We start from the raw sequence: 26114 nt of genomic DNA, 5'->3' as shown, positions 1-26114 counted from the left end.
CTGTCATTTCAGGAAACTGAAAGTGAAAGTTAACTTGGACGCTGCAGCTCCCAGATCAACACAGATGCCAGCCAGCCTCAAGCAGGTTATCCTAAAGCTGCAAGAGAGTAGTCAGATCTGAGGGTGGGAGACAGGAGCCATAAGATAAAGATAAATGAAAGGGGGCGGGGTGAGGGGGGAAAGCACAGAAATGGAGGGAGGGAGGCTGAGCAAATGCAGTCATTGTATTCAGTATACACCATGTTAAAAAATAAACTGTTTTTTCCCCCTTGGTTGCTGTTTTTGTTTTCTTTCTTTGGGTCTTGTTTGTTCATTTATCTGTCTTTGGGAGGGTAAGGGGTGGGCACAGAAATGGAGGGACAAAGGGTGAACAAATACAGCAATGGTACTCACTAGATAACTATTGAAAATGAACTATACCACCTGTGGGTGGGGATGGGAGGTAAAAACTGGGAGAGAGGGAAGGAAAAACTGGTAGAAAGGGAAGTGGTGACATTATCCAAAAAGAAATGTACTGGTTCCCTGACTTATGTAACTGTAACTCCTCTGTATATCACCTTTATAATATTTAAAAAATCAACTATGCAACTTGTGGACAGGGATGGGAAGGAAAAATGGAGGAAACCAAATGGAGGGGTGATATTGTCCAAGAAGCATGGTACTAATTACCTGACTTAATGAATTGTAAGGCCTTTGTGCAACTTCTTAATAACAAATAAAAAGATAAGAATATATGTCTTTAGTTTTAAAATAACAGACCTACAATAGAGTACCCTTTGTAGATTTTTGGGAGGGGGTGGGGGTTGGTTTTTGCCTTAGGAACTTATGGCCAGTTCGCTTAGGAAGTAGGTGGATGGATTGCAGCTAACCATAAAACAATAGCTAAACCAAGGGCTGCCATATGGCTTTTGTTTTGTTTAAAAAAAAATGCGGCAACATTCATATAACAGAAGTAACCAATTTAGGGGCTGGGGATACAGTTCAGTAATAATGTGCCTAACATGTGTGAGGTCCTGGGTTCAATCCCTAGCACTGCCAAAAAAAATGAACTATGTTAAAGTAAGCAATTCAACATCATTTAGTAAAGCCACCATCCTCTCTAGTTCCAAATTTTTTCCATGACTCCAAAAGAACATTCCAAAGATTTTTATTTATTTATTTAGTGCTGGTACTGGGGCATGAGCTCAGAACCTCATACTTTTTTTTTTGGTCAGCCCTGGAGCTTGAACTCTGGGCCTGGGCACTGTCCCTTGGCTCTTCAGCTCAAGGCAAGAGCTCTACCACTTGAGCCACAGCGCTACTTCCAGTTTTCTGATGGTTTATTGGAGATAAGAGTCTCACAGACTTTCCTGCCTGGGCTGACTTTGAACTGGGATCCTCAGATCACAGTCTCCTGAGTAGCTAGGATTACAGGCGTGAGCCACCAGTGCCTGGCTAGGACCTCATTCTCTTTACTTGTTTATTTTTCCATTCAAGGATGGTGCTTTACCACTTGATCCACCTTCTATTTCTGGCCTTTTGTTGCTTAATTGGAGATAAAGTCTCATGGACTCTTCTGTCCAGGCTGGCATTGAACTGCCATCCTCAGATCTCAACTTCCTGAGTAGCTAGGATTACAGGTGTGAGCCACCAGCACCCAGCTCATTCTCTCCTCAGCTCAATTAGCTCTACTAAAGATAGATAAAAAGTCGGCCAAAAAGAGCCCACTTGAGGGAAGCCTTTTAGTGGGACTGTTTAAATTAAACCACCACCACCACCAAAAACCCTGCCCAAAAGAAGGCTGGAGATGAGTGAAATTCTGGTAAGAAAAGGAAGCACCAAGCACTTAGGAAGGCAGGAATAGCACCTGGAAGAAACCTCAAAGAAAGATATGCCAAGCCAAACTGCTTGAAGATAATATTGGATAAGGAAAAGAAAGCAGAGATCAAACAATAGACACGTACTTGCAATCCCCTGGGCACTGGTGGCTCATGCCTGTCATCCTAGCTACTCAGGAGGTTGAGATCTGAGGATCACGGTTCAAAGCCAGCCCCAGGCGGGAGAGACTGAAGACTCTGATCTCCCAATTAACTACCAGAAAATCAGAAGTAGAGCTGTGGCTCTAAGTGGTAGAGCACTAGCCTTGAGCAAAAGAGCTCAGGGATAGCACCCAGACTTTGAGTTCAAGCCCCATGACAGACTTTTTTAAAAAAAGTATTTAGAATAGAGATGGAGAGAATAATAATTCCCTTCTGCAAGATCATATTAATCTACATCAGAGGTATTTCTGTGTGTATGTGCCAGTACTTGGACTTGAACTCAGGACATCACACTCAGCTCTTTCTTTCTTTTTCTTTTCTCTTTTCTTTCTTCCTTCCTTTCTTTTTTTTCTTTCTTTGTCGGTCAAGGAGATTGAACTCTAGGCCTGGGCGCTGTCCCTCAGCTCTTCAGCTCTAAGGCTAGTGCTCTACCACTTGAACCACAGCACCACTTCCAGCTTTTTCTGCTTATGTGGTGCTGACGACTTGAACCCAGGGCTTCATGCATGCAAGGCAAGCACTCTACCGCTAAGCCACCTTCCCAGCCTTTTGCTCAGCTTTCTCGTTCATGGTCAGCATTCTAACACTTGACTTACATCTCTATCATTTTGCTGGTTGATTGGAGATGGAAGTCTTGCAGTCTTTTCTGTCCCCGCTAGCTTCAAACTTCAAACCACTGTCCTCTGGGTCTTAGCTTCCTGAGTAGCTAGGATTACAGGTGTGAGCTGCCAGTGCTAGGCTTAAAACAGATGTATTTGATCTGTCATGGTATCAAAATATATGACCAAGAAGTCAGCAGAGTCATGTCTGGTGTGTGAAGAATTCAAGCAAGGTGCAATATCAGTGAAAATGGTAGCAAAGTTTATTAGAAAAGATATATAAGGCTGGGAAGGTGGCTTAATGGTAGATGTAAATTGCTTGCCTAGCATACGTGAAGCCCTGGGTTCGATTCCTCAGTACTACATCAACAGAAATAGCTGGAAGTGGTGCTGTGTCTCAAGTGGTAGAGCCCTAGCCTTGAGCAAAAGAAGCTCAGGGACTGTGCCCAGGCCCTGAGTTCAAGCCTCAGGTCTGGGTGGGGAATGTGGAGAGTGGGAGGGGGGGGAGAGGGAGGAGATACACACTTTCAGTAGACTGAAATGAAAGTAGGCCATCTCTAGGGTGAGAATAACCTATTCTCAGGTTTTTATCAGGAAAGTGTTGCACATTTTGTCAAATACCTTTTCAATATCAACTCAGATGAACACGTCGTTTTTCTCCATTTTATTATTGTTCTACCTATGTTGGACCCCCCTTTGGATTCCTAACATAAAACCTTGCTGGTTATGTAAAATCCTTTTCACATGTTGCTGGATTCAGTTGCTATTATTTTATTTATTTATTTAATTTATTGGGTCCGGTCGTGGGGCCTAAACTCTGGGCCTGGGCACTGTCCCTCATATCTTCAGCTCAAGGATAGCACTCTACCACTTGAGCCATAGCGCCACTTCCGGCTCTTTTCTTTTTGCTTATGTGGTGCTGAAGAACCGAACCCAGGGCCTCATGCATGCAAGGCAAGCGCTCTACCACTGAGCCACCTTCCCAGCCCCCTTATTTATTTATTTTGTTGGTCGTGGGGCCTGAACTCTGGGCCTGGGCACTGTCCTTCAGCTCAAGGCAAGCGCTCTACCACTTGAAGCACTTCAGCTTTCTGAGTGGTTTGTTAGAGATAAAGAGTCTCATGGACTTTCCTGCCTGGGCTGGCTTTGAACCACAATCCTCAGATCTCAGCCTCCTGAGTAGCTAGGATTACAGGTGTGAGCCACTAGCACCTGGCTTTAAAAAAAAAAAGTTTTATAGAATAACCAACAGAGCAAATGGAAGATTTTTGATTACTGATGAAACATTTAGACATTAATTAAACATTAGACATTTAAACATTAGGTCTACTTAGATTTCTCTCTCCTTGAGTCAGTGTGTTAGTCTGTATTTCAAAGAACTTATCTATTTTAATTAGGTTATGTAATTTGTTGGCATACATAGTTCATCTTTCTTTTTTTCATGTCAGTACTGGGGCTTGAACTCAGGATCTCAGCCTCCTGAGTAGTTAGGATTACATGCGTGAGCCACTGGTGCCTGGCTTAATGTCTTCTTCTTTTTTTTTTTTTGGTCCGGTTGTGGGGCCTGAACTCTGGGCCTGGGCGCTGTCCCTCAGCTCTTCAGCTCAAGGCTAGTGCTCTACCACTTGAGCCACAGCGCCACTTCTGACTTTTTTCTTTTTGCTTATGTGGTGCTGAGGAATCGAACCCAGGGCCTCATGCCTGCAAGGCAAGCGCTCTACCACTGAGCCACCTTCCCAGCCCCTGGCTTAATGTCTTTCACATAGCAGGAAGTTGTTTTTTGTTTTTGTTTTAATTTTCCTTTTGGTGATGGAGACTGAACCAAAGATGAAAGATTTATTTCTGGTACTAGGGCTTCAATTCAGGGTCTGAGCACTGTCCCTTAGCCTTCTTGCTCAAGGCTGGCACTCTACTACTTGAGCCATGACCCCACTGAGTCTTGAGGACTTTCTTGCCTGGGCTGGCTTCAATTTGTGATCCTTAGATCTCAGCCTCCTGAGTAGTTAAGATTTATAGGCATGAGCCAGCAGTGTCTGGCTGAGTTTTAATTTTAATAAAAATCCAACTTACCGTTTTTCTCATTGGTCATGATTTGGTGTTATATCTAAACAGTTATTGTCAAACCCAAGATAAAGTACACATTGTCTTCTAAGTTCTTTTATTATATTATAGTTTTATATTTGACAGGCCTATGATCCATTTTGAATTAATTTTATGAAAGGTCTGATATGTCTAGATTTTTTTTTTTTGCATGTGGATGTCTAGTTAATTGACAAGTTGTTTGTTTTTTTGGGGGGGTCTGGTTGTGGGGCCTGAACTCTGGGCCTGGGCGCTGTCCCTCAGCTCTTCAGCTCAAAGCTAGCACTCTACCATTTGAGCCACAGCGCTACTTCCGGCTTTTTACTTATGTGGTGCTGAGGAATTGAACCCAGGGCCTCATGAATGCAAGGCAAGCGCTCTACCACTGAGCCACCTTCCCAGCCCCTATTTGACAAGTTTTTGAAGCAGCTATCCTTTTTCTAATTGAATTGCCTTTGTTCTTTTGTCAAAGACCAGTTGACTATATTTGTGTGGATCTATTCTGGGGCTGTATTTGTGTTCTACTGTTGTTTTTTTTGAGATTAGTTCTCTGTATGTAGCTTAGACTACAAGTTGTGTGTGTGTGTGTGTGTGTGTGTGTGTGTGTGTGTGTGTGTGTGTATGTGTGTGTGTGTGTGTGTGTGTGTGTGTGTGTGTGTTTATGTGGTGCCAAGGAATCGAACCCAGGGCCTCAAGCATGCTAGGCAAGCACTCTGCCACTAAGCCACATTCCTTGCCCGCTTAGACCACAAGTTTTAAAACCAGTTACCCCCTCAAAGATTCCATCTTCCAAAAAAGCAAAGCAAAAACGAACAAAAAACAGGTACCCCTCGATACCCAGGAGGCTGAGATCTGAGGATTGTGGTTCAAAGGCAGTCCAGGCAGTCCAATTAACCAATTAACCACCAGAAAACCAGAAGTGTCACTGTAGCTCAAAGTGACAGAGTGCTAGCCTTGAGTGAAAAAACTCAGGGACAGTGTCCAGGCCCTGAGTTTAAGCTCCACAATCCCCTCGCGCCCTAAAAAAGCAAAATCAAAAGCATCAGGTACCAAGTCATTATCAATCCTTTGACTGAATTCAATATTCACATTTCAGTTTTGCATATAAACCTTTTCTGTTTTTCTCGTTTTGTTGTTGTTGATTGTGGGGCTTCAATTCTGGGCCTGGGCACTGTCCCTCAGCTCTTCAGCTCAAAGTGAGCACTCTACCACTTGAGCCACAGTGCCACTTCCAGTTTTCTGGTGGTTCACTGGAGATAAGAGTCTCATGGACTTTCCTGCCCAAGCTGGCTTTGAACCCAATCCTCAGGTCTCAGCCTCCTGAGTAGCTAGGATTACAGGTGTGAGCCACCAGCAACTGACCTATAAACTTTTTATCCATAGCTATAAAAATATGCTGTGATTTTATTAGGGTTTCACTGGATTTAGATCAAGTTGGAAAGAAATAAAACTTATATAATTTACCTAACATTTCAGCAGGTATAAAGGGTGCTGGCAGCCAGCTTCTACTCTTTCAATTTGATGTTGCACTTCACCTCACCAAATCTTGTTGGCTCATCAGCCTGAGAAGAGTTCAGCATCCAAAAACAAGATGCCATCCCTTTCCTACATAGGTTCCATGCTGTTCTAGATTTGCTGGTAAGTAGATGGACACCTTCAGCCTTCACTCACTCCTTATACTTTTCATCCCTGGGCCAGGCCCATGCTATGAAGAAACAGGTGACCTCCTGTTCAACAGTCAGAGAGACAAGTTAAGAGAGCCTCACTCAGACTAGGCATCAAGAAGGGAAGTTACTCTAGGAAAATGTGCCCTATAGCCAATACCTAAAAGCTAGCAATTTGGTTCCAGGTTATTTGTACTTGTGAGTTCCCTGAATGGATGGATCTTGGTTTACTCATTCTCTTTCCTACTTACAGCCTTCACATTGCAGTGACATCATTCTTGCTAGTCAACTTGCCATTTGAAAGCATACATACTGAGAGATAAAATTGCTAGATCTAACTGCTAGGTCTGAGTTTAGGTAACATTCCTGCTTTAAACATGCCAGTTTTCTAAAGACTTGGTACAAATTTATACTCTCAGGGTCAGACAGAAAGATTCACTTTTATTTTACATGGAAGCTTTTCCCCACCTCTCTCCACCATTAGCCCCCATTCCCTATCTGCTTGGCCCAGGTTGGGCCTGAGACAGACATAAGCTTAGGCTCAGCTGCCTGGAGAAACTTCTGTACCATGTAGTCAACAAAAGACCCTGGTCTCTAGGACCAGAAGGAGCCGAATCACATCAGATCGTGATTAACAATAGGAGCCCACAGGCGCTGCTGACTGGAACAGTAAGCTGGTTGTGTCAGCTCCTAAAATGAAGCCCCGTGTGGTGGAGTAGGGCAGGAAGTAGTCTCTGGGCATCACTCTTACCCTCTTCTGCTTGTCCTTGCTCTCAGGGCTGGTTCTGGAAGATAGGACAACTCCCCCAAAACACCAGGGTCTGGTCAGTTGTTTTTTTTTTTGTCAGTCATGGGGCTTGAACCCAGGACCTGGGCGCTGTACCTGAGCTCTTCTGCTTGAGGCTGGTGCTCTACCGCTTTGAGCCAGAGCTCCACTCCAGTTTTCTAGTGGCTAATTGGAGATAAGAGTCTCACGGACTTTCCTGCCTGGGCTGGCTTTGAACCGTGATCCTCACATCTCAGCCTCCTGAGTAGCTAGGTTTATAGGTGTGAACCACCAGCGCCCAGCTTCTAGTCAACTCTTGTACTACTAGTTGGCGGCATGAACCTGGTCACTGCTCACTCACTGTTCTCACTGCCACAGGAAGGCATCTAACTTGGCCTGGGTGGGAGAATGTTTTGTCTTCATCTTTATTCTCTGCTTATGGTTGGCCTTGGGTTTAACTGGTAGTGGGCGGATCATGCCTGTGTCTGTCTGGAAAAAAAAAATGTCAAGGAAGATGCACAGCGAGGAGACTAATGTAGGGCAGGGAAGTTCAGACGTGGGGATGGGCAGCCCTGTTATACAAAGCAAGACCAAGCTCTGCACAGCAGAGGAGGTAGGTAGTGCTAGTCCAGGGTCTGGAGGTACAAACCAGATGTGTGTAAGCTTCAATTCAGCTAATAACCAGAGAACAAGGATACAGGCTGTATGAATTTTGTTCGGCCTCCAAGTCCATCGAATCCTGTTCTTATCTAGGACAGAAGGAAGAGAAAGGTGGGCCAGAGTACTGGGTTAGGGGGCTGGCTACCTAGCTCTACCTAAGAGATCTGGCCTCTGCCACTGCGGGAAGCCATCCTTACCACATCTGTGCTGTGACAGGACTCTGACACAGTCTTCTTGGGTTGTTTGTGACGCAGGACAGCATTCCTGATGAAGCGGGGGAACACAGCAGCTAGCTCCTCATCTGGCTCTCCTGCACACAGCTGGCCACCCAGTGAGAATTGGGATTCCTGTAAGGAGAACCCAGAGCTAGCCCTAAAGAGCCAGATTGTCACAAAGGAGAGAGGGTTGTATTGGGAGAACAAGATCAGGATCTCTGATACTCCCTAAGAAGGCAAGAAAGGTACGAGAGCCCCAAGGCAGCTCCAGAACCCCATTCCTGGGGCCAAGGGAGAAGGCTTTGATAGGAGTCTGCCTGCTCAGAAGTCTAGCTTTTCATGCCCAGGCCTGGCAAGGGCGGGTCCTAAAAGAGGGGTAAGCCCTCAAAACATCCTAGTCTACTAGCTGGAGGCCCAAATCTGTTCATTCTTCACTCACTGCTCACACTGCTACAGGAAGATATCCAGTTTGGCCTGTACTTTTTCAAGGGAGTTCTTACCTGCTTAGATCTTTTGGGCATCTTCTCGAAGACATCCTGCATGGGAGAGCTATAAGAATGGGGCATGAAGGCAAGAAGCAAGTAAGCAAAACAGGAAGGCCAGGTCCAGCAAATGTCCCTTAAGAGAACCATTATGTTATGGCTATGTTATGAGCAAGTCAACTCAGTGGTCTCCAATCAAACTGCAGATCTGTGAACAGCTGGACAGAACAGTGGAGCATCAGGGTAGACTGGACTATGGTCTGTTCCTTCATTTCCATGTTCCCTGAATCCTTGGGTACCTCACCATGTTTCAGATTCTACAAAGGCCTAGGGAGTCCAACCCATTCAACCACCCGCCAGAGGAGGACAAGTCATGGCCTCATATAGGCAGAAGGCATCAAGTGACCTCAAGCTTTGACCTGTCTGCCCAGAGAGGGACAGTAAGTTAGCTTCTGTAAGATAGCCTGCAAAGTACTCTTAGAACACAGGGCTAGGTCATTCCCCTGACAAAATCTGTACAAGGGTCTTGAAAAGAACACAGCATAGTTGCAGCCAATTTCCTAGCAGCTAGATACTATCTTCTGGAATTTCTCCAGGTGGGTGGGAAGATGGTGACCTAAGGCTAGCACTGTTGCTTCTGAAGCTATGAAGCAAGACCTGCTTCTGTCTTCATGAGAGATGTCTTAGCTATCCCCCTTTCTGGGTCCTGGATACTGCCAGGGACCACCACGTACTGTGCCTTCTCCAGGGGGAGCTGCTTGGGGTGATGATCATGCAGGGAGCTGGAGGGCTGGGCTGGAGGGGTTTCTACATCAAAGGTAGCGTCGAGGTCAATATCGTCACTGTAGGATGGCCGTCGGAGCTTCAGTTTCTGTATCTGTGGAGCGGGGCTGAAGGCAGAGGTAACTCTTGTTACTTGAAACAGTAAGCAGAAGCACAAGCCCTCTGTGTCTGCCTCAGGGTCCCAGAGGTAGACTATGGACTCAGGGTCACTACTTTTTTTTTTGGTGGGGGGGGGGTTTAAACTCAGGGCCTGAGTGCTGTCCCTGAGCTCTGTTGCTCAAGGCCAGAGCTCTACCACTTTTGAGTCACAACAACAGCTCAGGTTTTTGAGTGGTTAATTGGGGACTTTTCTACCCAGGCTGGCTTCGAACCATGGTCCCCAGATCTCAGCTTCCTGAGTAGCTAGGATTATAGGTGTGAGCCACCAGTGCCCAGCTTCAGGGTCACTCTTGAAGAACTTCTAGGGAATAAACCATTTGGCTCAGTCCTCCTCACAGTCAAAGTACTAGTAAAAGTCTGGAAGACCAAAGGAAGTAAGCAACATGCAGACAAAACCCAAATAAACAGGCTACTACCCTTTGACTGTGTACCCTTGTTACTTAGAAAGCAAGGCAGGGAGCCACTCAGGGATATCACTGAAGACTAATATAGATAGGACTGTCTCTTCTGCCTCCTTTTACCCCCATGATGCTACAATCGTAGTAAAGGTATGTTAGGGGAACCGAACCAAGGGCCTCATGCATGCTAGGCAATCCCTCTACAGTTGAGCCACACTTCCAACCCATGTGGGTGAGTGTATGTATGTGTGTTGGTACTAGGGCTTGAGCTCAGGGCCTTGTGCTCTCACTCAGCTTTCTTGCTGTTACTCTACTACTTGAGCCACATCTCCAGCCTGACATTTTGCTGGTTAATGGAATCTCACAGACTTTTCTGCCCAGACTGGCTCTGAACCACAATCCTCCAGGCCTCAACCTCCTAAGTAGCTACAATAATAGACCTGAGCCATTGGTGTCTGGCCCTCTGAGGGAGGGAGGGAGGGAGGGGGAGAGAGAGAGAGAGAGAGAGAGAGAGAGAGAGAGAGAGAGAGAGAGAGAGTTGGTCGTGGCGCTTGAACTCTGGGTCTGGGCACTGTCCCTCAGCTCTTCAGCTCAAGGCAAGTGCTCTACCGCTTGAGACACCACTCCCAGTTTTCTGATGGTTTATTGGAGATCAGAGTCTCACAGACTTTCTTGCCCAGGCTGGCTTTGAACCATTATTCTCAGATCTCAGCCTCCTCAGTAGCTAGGATTACAGATGTGAGCCACCAGTACCCAGCCCTCTAAGACTTTAAATTTTGTTTTATTTTTTTGTTGGTCATGGGGCTTGAACTCTGGGCCTGGGCGCTCTCCCTCAGTCCTTCAGCTCAAGGCGAGCGCTCTACCACTTAAGCCACTGCACCACTTCTGATTTTCTGGTGGTTTATTGGAGATAAGAGTCTCACAGACTTTCCTGCCTGGGCTGGTTTTGAACCACAATCCTCAGATCTCAGCCTCCTGAGTAGTTAGGATTACAGGTGTGAGCCACCAGTGCCCAGCTAAATTTTGCTTTTTAGATAGGGCCTGCTTGGTCTAACCTTGAACTCTTAATCTTTCTGCCTTCTGAGTAATTGGGAATACAGGCATGTACCACCATGCACAGCCACTACCCCAATTTTTAAGTCCAGAAAAATACTAGTGAATAAAGGAAATTCAGTCTCTCTGCACATAGCTTAATGTGAAGCAAAGCCTAAGCTTTGTACAGATATAGGATTAGCAAATGATGTGTCCTATTAGCTTGAAAGATAAGGGAAACCAGAATTATCTTCCCTTATAGGCTCTGGCATGGAGCATACTCAGAATGAAGTGAGCTTGTCCTCATGTAAGAGCTCCAGACCAAATTCTACAATGTAGCATGTAGCTGTTGGGTACTGGGTATAACCCAACATCCAGCTCATCTCTCCTATTGGAATACAAGGGTCAAGAGCACAGCAAGGGCCTGGCATGAAGCAGGTAGTAAGGCATGGAAAAGAAAAGTAAGCAAAGTCCCTGGGTACCTAGAGGTAATCTGTATGCTTTGCTTACCTCACTATAGATACCAAGCACAGAGGAGACAAGTGTGTGGGCACCCTGGGGCCCACAGAATGGAAGTTAGAAGGAGCACCATCAGGAGACTGCAGAGAACAGCCACTGGTGACACCATAGGTAGAGGTGTTGCATCCCTTTACTTTGAGACAGTTTGGTTCTAAAAAAGTGTCCATAGCACTTTGTATTTGAGGCTATCAGCTTCCTGAGGGTAAGACTGTGCCTAGTAAGTTCCTGATAGGGTTCCTGGGTTTCCTGGGATTTCTGAAGTGGTATGGCCAATGGCTGAGAGCAAAGTAAAGAAGGACCAGAAACAGAGCCTAGTTTGTGAAAAACCAACCTTTGCTGGGTTGGGGATATGGTTCAGATGGTAGAACAGGGCACTAGCTGTGAGCAAAAGAGTTGAATAAAAGCACAACATCCTGAGCTCAAGCCTTAGTACCACCACATACGCACGCATGGATGCATGTGAGCGCTCATGCGCACACGGACGCACGCACGCACACACAGAATGGTTCAAATAAATACTTGGTCACTGACAAGAGTTTTGTTGGGTTTGCACCTGATGTCCTCTTGCATGCAGAAAATAGCCCTGAGGATGTTTTACACCAGCCTGTTTCTGTGGAACTCTCAGGAAGAATGAATGTCTGCTCCAGGCAGACACCAATCTCTCCAACACTAGGCTCCCTCTGCTGGCAGCTTTAAAGTACACATTACTAGGAGCAGAAAAGGATTATTTTAGAGTGAGGGGTTTCAAGTTTGCTTCAGCAATGGGGGCAGACAGATGCATGTGGCAAGACACTCCAGTATGCCCCAAGACACGGCTCCTACCCTAGTCTCAGACCATCCCTAGGGCTCATCTGGTTTGTCTTGGCTTTTCCCTGTCAGAATCCAGATTTGTTTCAAAACTTTCTAGCTAACTCTTGGCTGGCTCCCAAGGCAGGTGGTCTATAAACTTCAAATCCCCACCCACCCTACCAAAGCCAGGAGTGAAAACTCTTCCTAGGCAGCTGTCCCAGCTTGTAATCCCCTGTACCCACTCCAAAGGGTCAACAAACCTCTCTAAAACCAGGCGGTTGACAGTCTCCTTGGCTCCTGGTGGCAGTTTCAAGGTTTCTTGTAACATCGTTAGCTTCTTTTTTAGACTCTTGGGGAAGGAAGGAGAAGAATGTGAGGGAAAGGCTGACACCAACTCTCAGAGACAATGCAAAGGACAAGCCACATGTGTGAAGGGCACTAGGAACGGGGTAAGGTCTGAAATCCCAATTTAGGCTTCAGAACCCATTTCTAGAGAAGCCCTTTATGTGGTGACTAAGGACCTCAGAGAGACACTAGAAGGGGAAGACACATGGATCTATCTGTGTTCTGATGAGAAGGCCTAGGTTACAGACCAGACTAGAGCCAAAGTGTATACCCTGACCCACCCACCCCAACCCAGGAAGGGGCTGGAAGCCCCGAATTACCACCACTAAATTGGCCTAGTTTCCTAGGCAGAAACATCCCAGCCTTACTCTTGGAAGCACATAAACCACCCTCCATTCTCATATCAGGCCAGGAAAAGTGCTCTCACCATGATTTCCTTGTCAGCATTCTGTAAGTCCTTCTGGGTTGACCTCAGTTCTAACTTGGCCTGATCCAACTCAGAGTAGACTATCTGTAACTACAAGAAAGTATTGGGCTGGGAATGTGGCTTAGTGGTACAGTGCTCGCCTAGTATCCATGAAGCCCTGGGTTCGATTCCTCAGTACCCCAGAAACAGAAAAAGCTGGAAGTGGTTCTGTGGCCCAAGTGGTAGAGTGCTAGCTTTGAGCAAAAGAAGCCCAGGGACAGTTGTACAGGCCCTCAGTTCAAGTCCCAGGACTGGCAAGGGAAAAAAATAAAGTATAGGCAGGGCTGGGGATATCACACAGAGATGAAGTGCTTGCCTAACATGTACAAGGTCCTGATTTTGATCTCCAGCACCACAGAAAAACAACAAGTATAGGGTGTAAAGATGAGCCACCTGATGGCCATGTGTCCTATTCCCTACATACCGTTACCCAGGTCAGGGTAGCAGAGCATGTTTAATGTTATCGGGATAAGCTCAGGCTGGCAACCTGTGTGTGGATGGCTCTAAGAACCCAACTTAGGCAACTGGCCTAAGAACCCAAGCCTAGGAACTCTCTGGGGTTGGTACAAAAACAGGTTTCTAAAGCTATCACATTTGGAGCCTGTGCTCTTCAGCTAGCTGAGAGGTACCCAAGAACCAAGAAGTGCAAAAGAGCATGAATGTGAGTGTTAGGGTAGATAACTCTTAAGTAGACAAGCCAAGCCATGTAGAGCCAATACCCACGTAAGGACCAGTAATCAATTTCTGCAGACTGCTCTCAATCCCCATGGAATCAGCTGTTCGATTCAAGCAGTTACCTTGTTTTTGGAGGAGGTCAATTCCTTCTTCAGCTTGTCAGCCAGCTCCCCTGAGGCTTTCCGTGCTTCTTTCAGATTCTCATACTCTCTGCAAAAGTGGCCAGGGAGAAATGTAATAGAAGAGGACACCCTACTGGCCAGACCAAACCACAGCACCAACCTAATACAGGCCTTTCCCAAACCCTTTTCCCATTCTCATTCATCTTCTTGTCATCTGAGCCCAACACAGGCCAGATATCTCTGTGAAGGCTCCTGGACAAAATGTACGACGGTCTGGTGACACTGTTCCCTGCTTGGCCTATAGGCGTTGGTGACTTGAGAAGCTCCTGCCTTACTAGAGGGCCCCTTCTACCACCTGGTTCCTCTAGGAAGTATTTGGATCCTATGTGCGGGTCATCTAAGTGGCCTTCCCATAGACTTCACACTATCTCAGAGAAGAACATGGGCAAAGTTTGCGATCTAAGCCAGGTGGGGTTAGTAACAGTACTAATAGGAAGCCGACTACAGCTATCATGTGAGAACTTACAGCTCCAAGACCAAATCAACTCAGTTCTATAACATCTTTAATTCACTCGGTTCTATCAACACTCCTACGAAGCAAGTCTGTAACTATCTCCATGCAAGAAGGTGGAGGTCAGAGAGGCCTCAAAACTGTATCCAGACGGGAGATGGAGTCAGGGTTCAACCTCAGGCAGCATGGCTCTAGACCTTGTTCCTTAACAACATCTGCTTTACAAGATATGAGCATTAGAGCCATGGCCGGGGACTCACAGCCAGATTCCTAGGCTTGTTGATAAGGTCAGACAGAGTATAGGCTTTTTTTTCCTGGTGGTGGTACTAGGGTTTGAACTTAGGGACTTGTGCTGGCTAGGCAGGTCTTCTACTACTTTGGCCACACCCCAGCCCTCAGAGTGCATACTTTTTTTTTTTTTTTTTTTGCCAGTCTTGAGACTTGAACTCAGGGCCTGGGCCACTGTCCCAGAGCTTTTTTTTGCTCAAAGCTAGCACTCTACCACTTGAACCCAGCACCACTTCCAGCTTTTTCTGTTTCTGTGGTACTGAGGAATCGAACCCAGGGCTTCGTGCATGCTAGGTGAGCACTCTACCACTAAGCCACATTCCCAGCCCAAGTACATACTTCTTGAGGGACACACAGTACGTAGACAGCTGCTCCACTGCTGACTGCCCCACACCCATGTATCGGATCATCTCCTCCACCTCAGGCCTCTGGCTTTGGAGCAGGAGCTCAATCCTGAAAAACATAACCAGCCCACGACATTTGAAATCTGGAGGCTGATGGTTAGTCTGCCTCTCTTTGCTGCTATTGCTATGGCAACAGCCTGGGCTGCTAGGATGCTCAAGCAGGTGGGTGTGCCCAAGGAAAAGGCTCATAGCAGAGCTAAGCAGAACTCCAGGGATGCTGCTGAGGAAGAAAGAGGTGCTAACAGAGGACCTCAAAGTCAGGAAAAGGCCTGGTAGGTCATTTGGCCTCAGGCAACAGGATAATAAAGGATCATCACATAATGAAGGCACACATGGAAAGTAGAGGAGTTCACAGCAGCTAACTAAGAAAGAAAGTCTATGCCCATGCATGGCTGGCCTGAGCCTTCGATGCCCTATTAAGGTTTGAGCCATGAAGACGACCCACACCACTTTTTGCTGTATTCCTGAGAACTACACTGTACTACTTCAGCCCTGGGTATAAAGGCATTGTAGAGGCACCAGCTTCCAACTCACTGCTCCATGGACTTCATCTTGTTCTTGAGTCGAAGGGCCTCCTCTCGTGCTTGTTTAGTCTCATCTTGCTGCTGCTCCAAGTATTTCATCTGCTTCTGAGGAGCAAACACACCCATATATCTTACTTGGCGGTCTCCAGAATCTTGGCTAAAGTTATTAGGAAAACTCCACTCTAGAACTCTCTGTACTATATCTTCTAAAGATGCTGATAATAATGTCCCCAAATCAAGGATGTAATGCTCTGAGGCTCTACTCAGGCCTATACTTTACATTTTGTTGTTCTTTGGGGGGTAGGTGGGAATCCAACTCCACATATGTGCTCGACACTCTACCACTGAGCCACATTTCCAGACAGGCCCTAAGGCAGTTGCTACCTCCCTTCCCTGCTGCCTTCACTCTGAGATACATCTTACTATAGGTATGGCCCAATGCCAGAACTTATAGGCCCACTATAGACCGCTAGGTTTCTGTGGTCTAGGCTTTATTGTGCACGTTATCCTTGTAGCTGAAGAAAAAAAGCATTAACCCAGACCTCACTGTCAGATTCATGGAGCGGTGCCAGGATACAAGAGCTAACTAAGCCAGAAGTGACTGACCAGGCTGCCTTCAGCATAAGACCACTCCATCTCTGACCTGGGAATGCCATCAGACTCCCCCACTGCAGCCAGGTGCGTGTTTTGCTCCTTTCCCACTGGCCAGGCCATGTGATCCAGCCCAGCCCCCGTGCAGGAACAGAGAGAATATCCTGGGGTCTTGTCTGCTCGTCAGGATGGCTCCCTTTCCCTTTCAAATAGCATCCAGCAAGGACTGCTTCTGCCTACAAGGCTGGAATATCAATCGTGGGTTCAGATCAATCGCCTCATGCCCCTTGGAGAGCAAGAGGCTCACTAACCCAGGCTGATACAAAATTCATCTGGGTCTAGGGCTGCTTGCTCTACAGGCTTTGATCTGCCCTGTTGGCTCAGCATAGCTGACTTCAAAGGCCCTTGTTCCTCCCTGGGATGCTGTTTGATCTGGCTCCAGAGAGCAGCCTGGCCAAAGACTAGAGTGCTAATGGAAGGTTCTTCAGATCAGCCTCATCACTGGAGTATGAGCCACTTTTGGAAACAAGGCCTAGCCTCACCTGGGCCTTAGTTGAGTAGCCTCTCTGTGAAGTGTTGGAAAGGCCTCACCTTTGCCAAAATCCACAAGCACAGCCAGTATGGCCCTTTTCTAATGTGTTGGATGGTACAGTATGGGAGGGCTTGAAAAAGTGATTTGCTTCTATGTTACTACTTCTCAGGTAGAACCAGAAGGATAGGTCCAGGACAGGCTTTATCTCCCCACCAACTCTGTGCATGCAGAACCTCGGGACTTACTCTGAGAGTGGAGCACAGCATCTCAGACTTGTCTAAGGCCTTCTGCAGAGATTCCACCATGGCGTTGCGCTCCTCCAGTGTGTCTCGCAGAGTGTCAATGATAACCTGACTGTTCCGTTTCTCTTTCTCTAGAGCAGGGACGGAGGGTTGGAGGGGAGGGAGAGGCCCATCTACTTATCAGCATGAGAACCTGGGTCTTTGGGCTCCAGCCCTTCATCCATAAACCAGATAAGGAAATAGTGCAGGTCAGAATATTGGGTGGCCTCCTCCTCTCTCTGGCGTACAGCAAGGAAGCCAATCCAGAGGCTTCATCCAGGAAACAAGCTCTCTTTGCTGCTTGAACTACTTGGGAAGATGTCACTATTACTCTCTTGTGGGTCTAGTCAATTCATTATTCCAGAACGTAGGCAGACTAAACTTTGCCCTGCAGACACTCTACCATCGGATGTTCCTTCCCAGCAGGGCTCCAGAGCAAGAAACTCCATAGATAGAAGGCTTGCTTGGTCTTGGCAGACTGTTTCAGTCACCTCCCTTCTCTCTCTCTTTCTCCTAGCCACCATAGCTAACAAGACCCTTGAACACATAAAGCAAACAGAGCTCTTGGCTCTTCAATAAGGTTGAAGGCCTTCCTCTAGGGCCTCTCCCTCCAGAATCTAAGTCAGGGACTTCCCAGGACTCCTTGTGTTTTGCTAACTCACCTTTCTGAGAAAGTTGGGCTCTGGTATTGTCCAGTTCATTCTGCAAGGCAATTCCCACAATGAGCAACAGGAACACATCAGAACTAGCCACCACATGATCTCCCATAAGTTCCAGGATAAGACAATGAGGTTTGTAGATTCAGGGAAGGAAGCATGGGGCCCAGGATACCTCAAGGCCAAAAAGGCCAAACTAATCCAACAATGGAGAGATACACATTGTTTTATCTTTATGAACATTTTATTTCATTTTATTTTTTTACTTTTTTTTTGTTGTTGTTGTTGGTCATGGGGCTTGAACTCGGCCTGGGCACTGTCCTTGAGCTCAAGGCAAGCACTCTACCACTTAAGCCACAGCACCACTTCTGGTTTTCTGGTGGATTATTGGAGATAAGAGTCTCATAGGAGGGGCTGGGAAGGTGGCTCAGTGGTAGAGCGCTTGCCTTGCATGCCTGAGGCCCTGGGTTCGATTCCTCAGCACCACATAAGCAAAAAGAAAAAAGCCGGAAGTGGCGCTGTGGCTCAAGAGGTAGAGCGCTAGCCTTGAGCTGAAGAGCTGAGGGACAGCGCCCAGGCCCAGAGTTCAGGTCCTACAACCGAACCCAAAAAAAAAAAAAAAAAAAGTCTCATAGGATTTCCTACCTGGGCTGGCATTGAACCATACTCCTCAGATCTCAGCCTCCTGAGTAGCTAGGATTACAGGTGTAAGCCACCAGCACCCGGCTATTTTATTTTATTTGAAACAGTGTCTTATTTATGTAGACCAGACTCATCTCAAACTCATGATCCTCTTGTTTCAGCCTCCAAAGTGCTGGGATTATAGGCATGTACTATTATGTCCAACTTCCTTTGGGCTTTTCAAAAACATGGATAATGTGTAGGAAACTAGTCCTTGAAGTGAAGCTCCAGGACAGGGAAAGAGAGAGAAAATGGGTAAGAGAGATAAAGTTGAGTCCATGTAACAATCTTAGTAGCTGAGGCCTCCATTACTTCTTTAACCCTGTACTAGCCTCAACTTCTCTGGGTATCAGCTGTGCTCACCAGGGTCCAGAACAAAGATTGTCAAGGTCCCTAGGTTACCACTAGTTCTCTTTATGCTAGCTTCTGCCTGTCTTAGTCTACCTCCCTCTTAGCGGTAAGCTGGCTCTTTATAAAATTCTCCAGGCCCAGAAGCCAATAAGTGTTGATAAGCAAAGGTAGCTTTCTTTGTATTCCTGGATGAAACTGGGCTCTGTCAGGGTCAAGTGAGCCCCTCAAAGCCCTTACATAAATTACAGAGCCACTGCTGCAGTATTGAGGCTGGAGTAGAAATGAATCCAGCTCCCATTTAGGAGTCTAGAGAACATAAAATCTTTGTATACAAAAGAGGTGCTTACTTCATAATTAGGAAAAACAGGTTTGTTGTTTTGTTTTTCTTTTCATTCTTTTCTTTTTGCCAGTGCTGGGGCTTGAACTCGAGGCCTGGGCACTGTCCCTGAGCCTCTTTGTGCTCAAGGCTAACACTCTACCACTTGAGCCACAGAGCTTTTTTTTCTGGCTTTTTCTGAGTAATTTTTATTGAAGATAATAAGAGTTGAATGAACTCTCTTGCCTGGGCTGGCTTTGAATCATGATCCTCAGATCTCAGTCTCCTGAGTAGCTGGGCTTTTAAGCCTAAGCCACTGGTGCCCAGCTAGGAAAAATAGGCTGTTTTGTTTTAATTTTAAAAACAAGTTTTTATGGAATTTCAAGACTTAGTCATGGTTCCATGGTAGTAGCTAGATGGTATTCTAGAAACTTTCCACCAGATTATCCTTCCAAGGGCAATACAAAACTCAGAATTTTACATGGGATAAAATTAAGGCCCAAGACCAGTGGGTAGCTAAGTGCCCTACTATCAAACTCTCCACCCAGGACTCTAGGAGGAGGATCTTTTGGTGGCTAGACTGGGCAGGAAAGGCAGAATAGCTGGGTGTGGAAATGGTGAGGAGGGAAGGGTACACAGGGTCTGTCTGAAAATAAACACCTGTCCAAGGCTGCTGCAACACTACCCATAATTCCTTTGGTCCTTCCATATTCCAGCAGGGTGATTTCCAAGTCCTTCCTCCAAACTATTCAAGATGTTGCCTGTCTCACAGACCTGGCTTTGAAGCTGAAAAGAAATGAAGCTGCTTTTGTTGCCTTCATCACAGGGAGGATACCTCTTAAAACTGGGAGCAGTTACCATGACGATAAACATGCTAGCTCAAAACACAAAAGCTGTACACTCCGGAAGCAGTGAGGTTCCAAGGACACCCTAGGGCGAGGGCCAAATAAACGCTCATCTCACAGATGCCTAGGAAATTAACCATCAAAGTTCAGGAATCATTTGTAAATCTCAACCCAATGTCCGGAGCTTTCCCTCCATCTAGTCCCTTCGTACACAAAGAAAGCGAAATTTTAGATTCAGAGGAAAATATAAGTATAGGAAGGAGACCACTCCCGCTCCCCGGAAGTGAGTTTCTACTTGGGTTACAGATCTTGATTCCAGGGACTCTGCCCCTCTATGTAAGATCTAGGGAAGACCTAGGTGTCTGGCTTTATACCATTGCCCTTCCCAGGCAATTCTGAGGCATAGCCAGGATAGGGAACAGTAAGGCCATATATCTTCTCTGGCTGGGAAATAGAAGAGTTTTCTAATCTACCACTTACTGTCCATCAGGAAAATGGTCTAGGAAGGAAGGCTGTAGGCCCTTAATAAAGATGAGGGGGCTTTGGGAGAGGCACTCTTTCCTTTGGTGCCTGTACTAGGAGAGGTCTCCCAATCAGTCTCTTCCCTGCCTTACAGGCTCACGATTGTGTCTCATCATTAGTCGTCCTTTGCTTTCTTGTCATTCATTGCCTTGGAATTTCTACTAAGTCTTCCCTCCATAATAACCTCGCCTCCATACTTTAGGTACCTTCTCTATGTGGGAGTGAAAAAGAGGGCTTGGAGATCGGTACAATGAGATAAATTCTGCATACCTTTAAGAATTCTGCATCCAAGGCATTCTCCTCCTCCTGAGCAAAGTCAAAGAAGAGTTTGTTGATGATAGTCCTTTTGCCAACCTGGATGGGAGAACAAGATAAAGAATTAATTCAGCTGGCACTGGTGGCCCATGCCTATAATCCTAGCTACTAAGGAGACTGAGATCTGAGGATTGCATTTGAAGCCAGCGGGGGCAGGAGACTTTTATCTCCAATTAACCACCAGAAAACCAGAAGTGGCACTATGGCTCAAAGTGGTAGAATGCTAGCCTTGAGCAAAAAAGCTCAGGGATAGCATCCAGCTCTGAGTTCAAGCCCCATGACTGACCAAAAAAAAAAAGAATTAATCCATAGTTCAGTCATGGGCAAGGATTCGGGTTGCATATGGGTCTGTCTGCTGGCTACCATACATGTCAGGTCTGTTCTCAGGCCTAACTTTTCAAATTGTATCTGTTGAAGTCAGAAGACCTCTTCATTCCTGCAGGTACCCCAAGTTGAGACTGCTGGTGTGATTACTGTTGAAGTCATGAGGCGAAAGACATTTGAGGAGTGCTCAAAAACACTTCAGCTCAAGGTTCTAGACTCTTTTCTAGACAGGAAGGAGGAGTAGAGCAAATATGCCTAACTGAAGACTGACCCAGGCAGTTAAGTCCGTCTTCCAGATACTTAAGAGGTGTAAGCAGGCCTCTGGGGCAACTCATTAGTACATGTGAGGCTCAAACTAGAGGAATCAAGGAACATCAGAAATACTGCTCAGTTTCTGAGGACAAGAGGTCTTTAGCTGAGGTGGCCACACAACAATATCCTCACCTGGATTCGGCATTGTGGGCAGGTTCGACTTGGTGCTGTCTCAAACCACTGAATGAGGCTGAAATGAAAAGCAAAACAACAGACTGGTGAGCCCTGGTATGGCTTGGAGATCCAGATCAGAAAGCCATCCTAACCCAATGCCTGCATGCATGTACTGCAGGCCATTACAGTACATCCCACAAGGCCTGACTGGTACTCAGCATCAGAACAACTGACCATTTTTCTGTCCCTGTAAACTTGGCCAGAAGTTGTTCTGGCATCCTGAGTAGCTAGGTTATAGGCATGAGCCACTAATAGGCATGAAGGTATATAATTTGTCACTATCTTTGCATCTTGTCTATAAATTATTCCAAACAAAAAGTTTACTTAAAAATACAGCTGACCTGGCTACTCAGAAAGCTAAGACCTGAGGAGAGCAGTTGGAAGCCAGCCCAGGAAGTCTGAGAGACTCATCTCCAATTAACCACCAAGAAGCCACCTGTGTAGCAGGGGTTGAAATGGAAAAACACAAAAAAGCTAAGGGACAGCACCAACCACCGAGTTCAAGCCCCAGTACGGGCATACACACAAACTAATTTAACTAAATATTTAAAAAACACAGTTGAAGGCCAGGTGCCAATAGCTCATTTATTTGTAATCCTACTACTTGGGAGGTAAAGACCAGGCAGGAGGATCTGCCAGCCCAGGGCCCTCCTCACCAAAATAAAAAGGTTGGCTGTGGTGACCCATGCCTCTCATCATAGCTACTCATACATAGGAGGACTGTGGTCCAGTCTGGCCCAAGTAAAAAGTGAAATCCAAGCTCAAAAATAATTAGAGCAGAGGGATGACATTGATCAAATGCACTATATATTCATAAACAGCTTTGTTGAATGGAAACTCCTTTGTACAACTACTTAAAGATTATATATAGGTATGTGTGTGTGTGTGTGTGTGTGTGTGTGTGTGTGTGTGTGTATATATATATATATATATATATATAAAATGTATTTTTTTTAAGTCAGAGAGCTAAGAATGTGGCTTAGAGTGCTTGCCTAGTATTCATGAAGCCCTGTATTCAATTCCTCAGTACCACAAAAAAGCAGGAAGTGGTGCTGTGGCTCAAGTGGTAGAGTGCTAGCCTTGTGCAAAAGAAGCTCAGGGACAGCGCCCAGGCCCTGAGTCCAAGCTCCAGGATTAGGGAGAAAAAAAAAAGTCATAGCAGCTAGGTACCATTCTATCACATCTCAATTGGTGTAATGCCTGCCTACCAATATAAAGCTGAGTTCAAATCCTAGCACAGCTGATAGATAGAACCTGGCATGGTAGCACTCACTGTAACTCCAACTACTTAAGAGGTAGAAGCAGGAGGGTCTTGAGTTAGAGGTCTGAGCAAAGTTATTAAGATCCGCTCCCAAAAACAAAATTAAAAAAAAAAAAGTAGGCTGGGCAGGTGGCTCAGGTGATAGAGTGCTTGCTGAACTAGAGAGACAGTTGGGTTCAATCTCCAGAGAAGGAAGGCAGGAAAGCAGGAAGGAAAGCGAAGGGGAGGGAAGGAAAGAAGGCAGGCAGCCAGGCAAGTAAGACGAGTGAGGGAGAGAGGAAGGGACAAGAAAGATTAAAAAAAAAAAAAAAAAAAAAAAAAAGATCACCTATAATCCTGGCACTTAGGAAGTTCAAACAGGAAAATTGAGAGTTCAAGGCTGACTTAGGCTCTATAGTGAGACCCCAGCCTCAAAATAACCAAATAGCCTAAGAAATACCACATATTTAATTTTCATATTATCAATAATGGCAGCATTTTAGGTAAAGGGTTCAGTTATGTAAAAGAGCATCACACCAGGTTAAAATAAATAAATGAGGCAGGTGGAGTGGCTCAAGTGGTGAAGCTTAACAAGCTCAAGGCTGAGTTAGATGAGTACCATTAAAAAAAAAAAAAAAGCCCAGTGGGGTGTTGGTGACTTCTTGCCTATAATCCTAGCTACTCAGGAGGCTGGGATCTGAGGATCACAGTTCAAAGTTGGCCCACAAGGAAAGCCCATGAGACTATGATCTCCAATTAATCACTAAAAAGTAAGAAGTGGTAGAGTTCTAGCCTTCAACAAATAAAGTTCAGGGACAGCGACCAGACCCTAACTCAAGCCCCAGGACCAGCACACACACACACTCATACACACACACACAAAGGCAAAACAAACAAAAGAGATATATAAATATAAATACACTGAAAAGTTTAAAGTGTTGAAGAAAATAGAAAAGATAAACAGTATACTTTTAGGAATAATCTGAGTTCCAGCCTAACCAAACAACCACTTCCTTAGAACGGGGCTCAAGCTATTAGCAACATCAATTTAAAAGAAACCCTTTGCAAGTGAGGGGAACCCAGACGCAATTAGAGTAGTACCAGCCTCCCTGCTTCCTGAAGGCTTTTGTGCCACTAGCCCTCTTTGACAATTACTACCCACCATGAAAAGCGTATGTTACTCTGACTTCTCTCTTTTGCTGGAAGCTCCAAACCAACCTGTCTGCAACTGCTAGAGGAATCTCCCCCCACTAAAACTCTGCACTCAGAAAAATGATTCTACGCAATTAGCAGGATCGGATCGTTTGATAAAGCATTTCCCAACCTTTTACATTGAGCAAGGTGTGCTGGCATGGTATCTGGCCAAGGAAATGATCTGGGGTACAATCAATTCAAATCACCAAGCAAATCACAATAAACTCTTAAGACTTACCAGAAGCCAAGCCAGATGCTGGTGGCTCATGCCTATAATCCTGGTACACGGGAAGCTGAGATCTGAGAATCATGGTCAGCAAGAAAAGTCCGTAAGACTCCTATGTCCAATCAACCACCCCAAAGTTGGAAGTGGTGCTGTGGCTCAAGTGGTAGAACCCTAACCATGAGCAAAAACAGCTCAGGGACAGTGCCCAGGCCCTGAGTTCCCACACACACACACACACGAATAATAGAAATAAAAGGACTCATGAATTGGTAATAGCTCATCTCAGCCCAGCCTAATGGTTTTGAGATCACATTTCTTTGCACAACAGGTTCCTAAAGGAGCACTCCATACCCTTCGCCAGATCAATTCTGTCGCCATGGGCCAGGCTCAGCTATCACCTCCACACGGCTGGCTTTAGCCCAGGTTGGGAAAGCTCCAGTAGGCCTCGTCTAATGAGGTCTTTATCACCTATGTGGGCTCCAAAGACCGATAACCTGGAGACCTGACACGTCTCGTTCCCAGGACCCTGCAGCGCTGTCACTCACCACTGCAGGTGAAAAGTGTGGCCGCAGTGGATGGCTGCCACATCGCGGGAATGGTCGAAGAAGTCGGAGCAAATCGTGCACAGGGCACGGATAGGCATGGTGGCAGGACTCCGGCGACCCGAGGTGGCGAAGAGAACGGCGACGACTCCAACAGCTTCTCCACGGCGCCCCGGGCTTCCTTCAAATTTGGCTCCACGGCGCGACTTCCGGGAGAGGACCGGAAATGGCGACAGCAAACCGGGCGGAGGAATCCGAATGCCTGGTCCCTTGATTGGATACACGTTCAGGGAAGGGCGGGAGCCAGGGGCGGGACTTAGCGACCCAGAGACCGAGGAGGATTCTGGGACACAGAGCCATAGGCAGATTCCTGGTCTCCAGAAACAAAAACTCGGTTGGGAGGAGACGACGCCAGCTAGCATCTCCGCCCACCCCCAGCAGAACTCAGTGGGGTCCCAAACCTAGAGCTAGCACCAAGTCGAACCAGGCCTGGAACCCTTAGTTCTTTCTCTACGTTGGGACAATGAAGACTGAGGTCTCAGGGAATGGGGACCGTAGCCCCGGTGGGGTTCTGGGGGCTCTTGGCAGTGCTGGGCCTTGAACCAGACCCGCGCCCCCAAAGAGAAAAATGCCCCTACCCCCTCAGCTTTCGATTATGGATGATCTTGGAAATAAAGAAGGCATAGGTTCCCGGCCCATCAAGACATACCACACTTCACCTTATTTGGCTTGACCCAAGTAAGACTTTAAAAGATCCCCGAATTCGGAGATAACTAAGGTCAGTATCCTGATTTAGCTCTTAGCTTCCAGGATTGATCATGCTGGGATTGTAGTAGGATTGCAATTTTGGAGTCATAGATTCTTCAAAGAACCAGGACTAACAAACCGCGCCCCCCTCCTCTTTTTTTTTTTTTTTTTTTTTTTTATTATTATTCCCACATCAGAGAGGTCCATTCTGAGAAAGTAGAAATCCTGGTGAGTTCACTGAGGCCTGTCTGGCCTGGAGCAAATCTCCTTTAGGAGCTATTTTTAGCAGTATTATCCCTCTCCTCAGAAGAAACCTTACTCAGAGCCCCATATTATAAGGCTGATCTGTTCCAGCTAAAGAAGACAGAGAGAAAAATCTTTGGGGCCTAGGTGGAAAGCATAGGTGTTCACACTAATAGAAATCAACACACAAAAGCACAGAACCTTTGTGCAATGCTCACCCTCTCCCCAGACCAAGGAAGCCCATTTTGGCCATGAGGAAGGTCTTTCCCTGTGCTGGTTGGCCCCGTATGGGTTCCAGCCCTATGCCCAAGTTAAGTCAAAGGCTTACTGGCCAACAAGAGTCAAAGCAGCCCTTGTACTCAGCATCAGGGCAGAGACTTTAAACCAAACTTAGCCCAGATATATCACCTACATGGATTTCTAGAATCCAGATCTCCACCACCTTTGTTAGCAAACACTGATGAGTGTGATCTTCATGCTCAAACCAAGCAACCCACAGAAGCATCAATCACTACCTGTGAACC

At 46.3% G+C, this 26114-nt stretch overlaps 1 protein-coding gene across 2 annotated transcripts; it reads right to left on the bottom strand.

Annotated features, from left to right (window-relative positions):
* Window positions 1-6794: 6794 nt before the first annotated feature.
* LOC138815833 (E3 ubiquitin-protein ligase TRAIP-like) lies at window positions 6795-26089 on the bottom strand. Of its 2 annotated transcripts, none has more exons than XM_070005192.1 (15): window positions 24604-26089; window positions 21357-21414; window positions 20544-20627; window positions 17565-17604; window positions 16867-16994; window positions 15509-15603; window positions 14910-15023; window positions 13772-13859; window positions 12936-13025; window positions 12424-12512; window positions 9218-9373; window positions 8502-8550; window positions 7984-8133; window positions 7825-7875; window positions 6795-7615 (listed from the first exon to the last, which is right to left on the bottom strand). In XM_070005192.1, exons 1-15 carry the CDS (start codon window positions 25020-25022, stop codon window positions 7493-7495), a joined length of 1734 nt encoding a protein of 577 aa, XP_069861293.1. In that variant the 5' UTR covers window positions 25023-26089; the 3' UTR covers window positions 6795-7492. The 2 variants fall into 2 exon arrangements, with proteins under 2 accessions (XP_069861293.1, XP_069861294.1); XM_070005193.1 differs by lacking the exon at window positions 24604-26089 and adding an exon at window positions 24071-24095.
* Window positions 26090-26114: the final 25 nt, after the last annotated feature.

The sequence above is a fragment of the Dipodomys merriami genome, unplaced genomic scaffold (genome assembly GCF_024711535.1).
Source record: "Dipodomys merriami isolate MVZ:Mamm:240054 unplaced genomic scaffold, mDipMer1.0.p SCAF_672, whole genome shotgun sequence".
Taxonomy (NCBI): domain Eukaryota; kingdom Metazoa; phylum Chordata; class Mammalia; order Rodentia; family Heteromyidae; genus Dipodomys; species Dipodomys merriami.
This window is presented reverse-complemented; position numbering and strand designations above follow the sequence as displayed.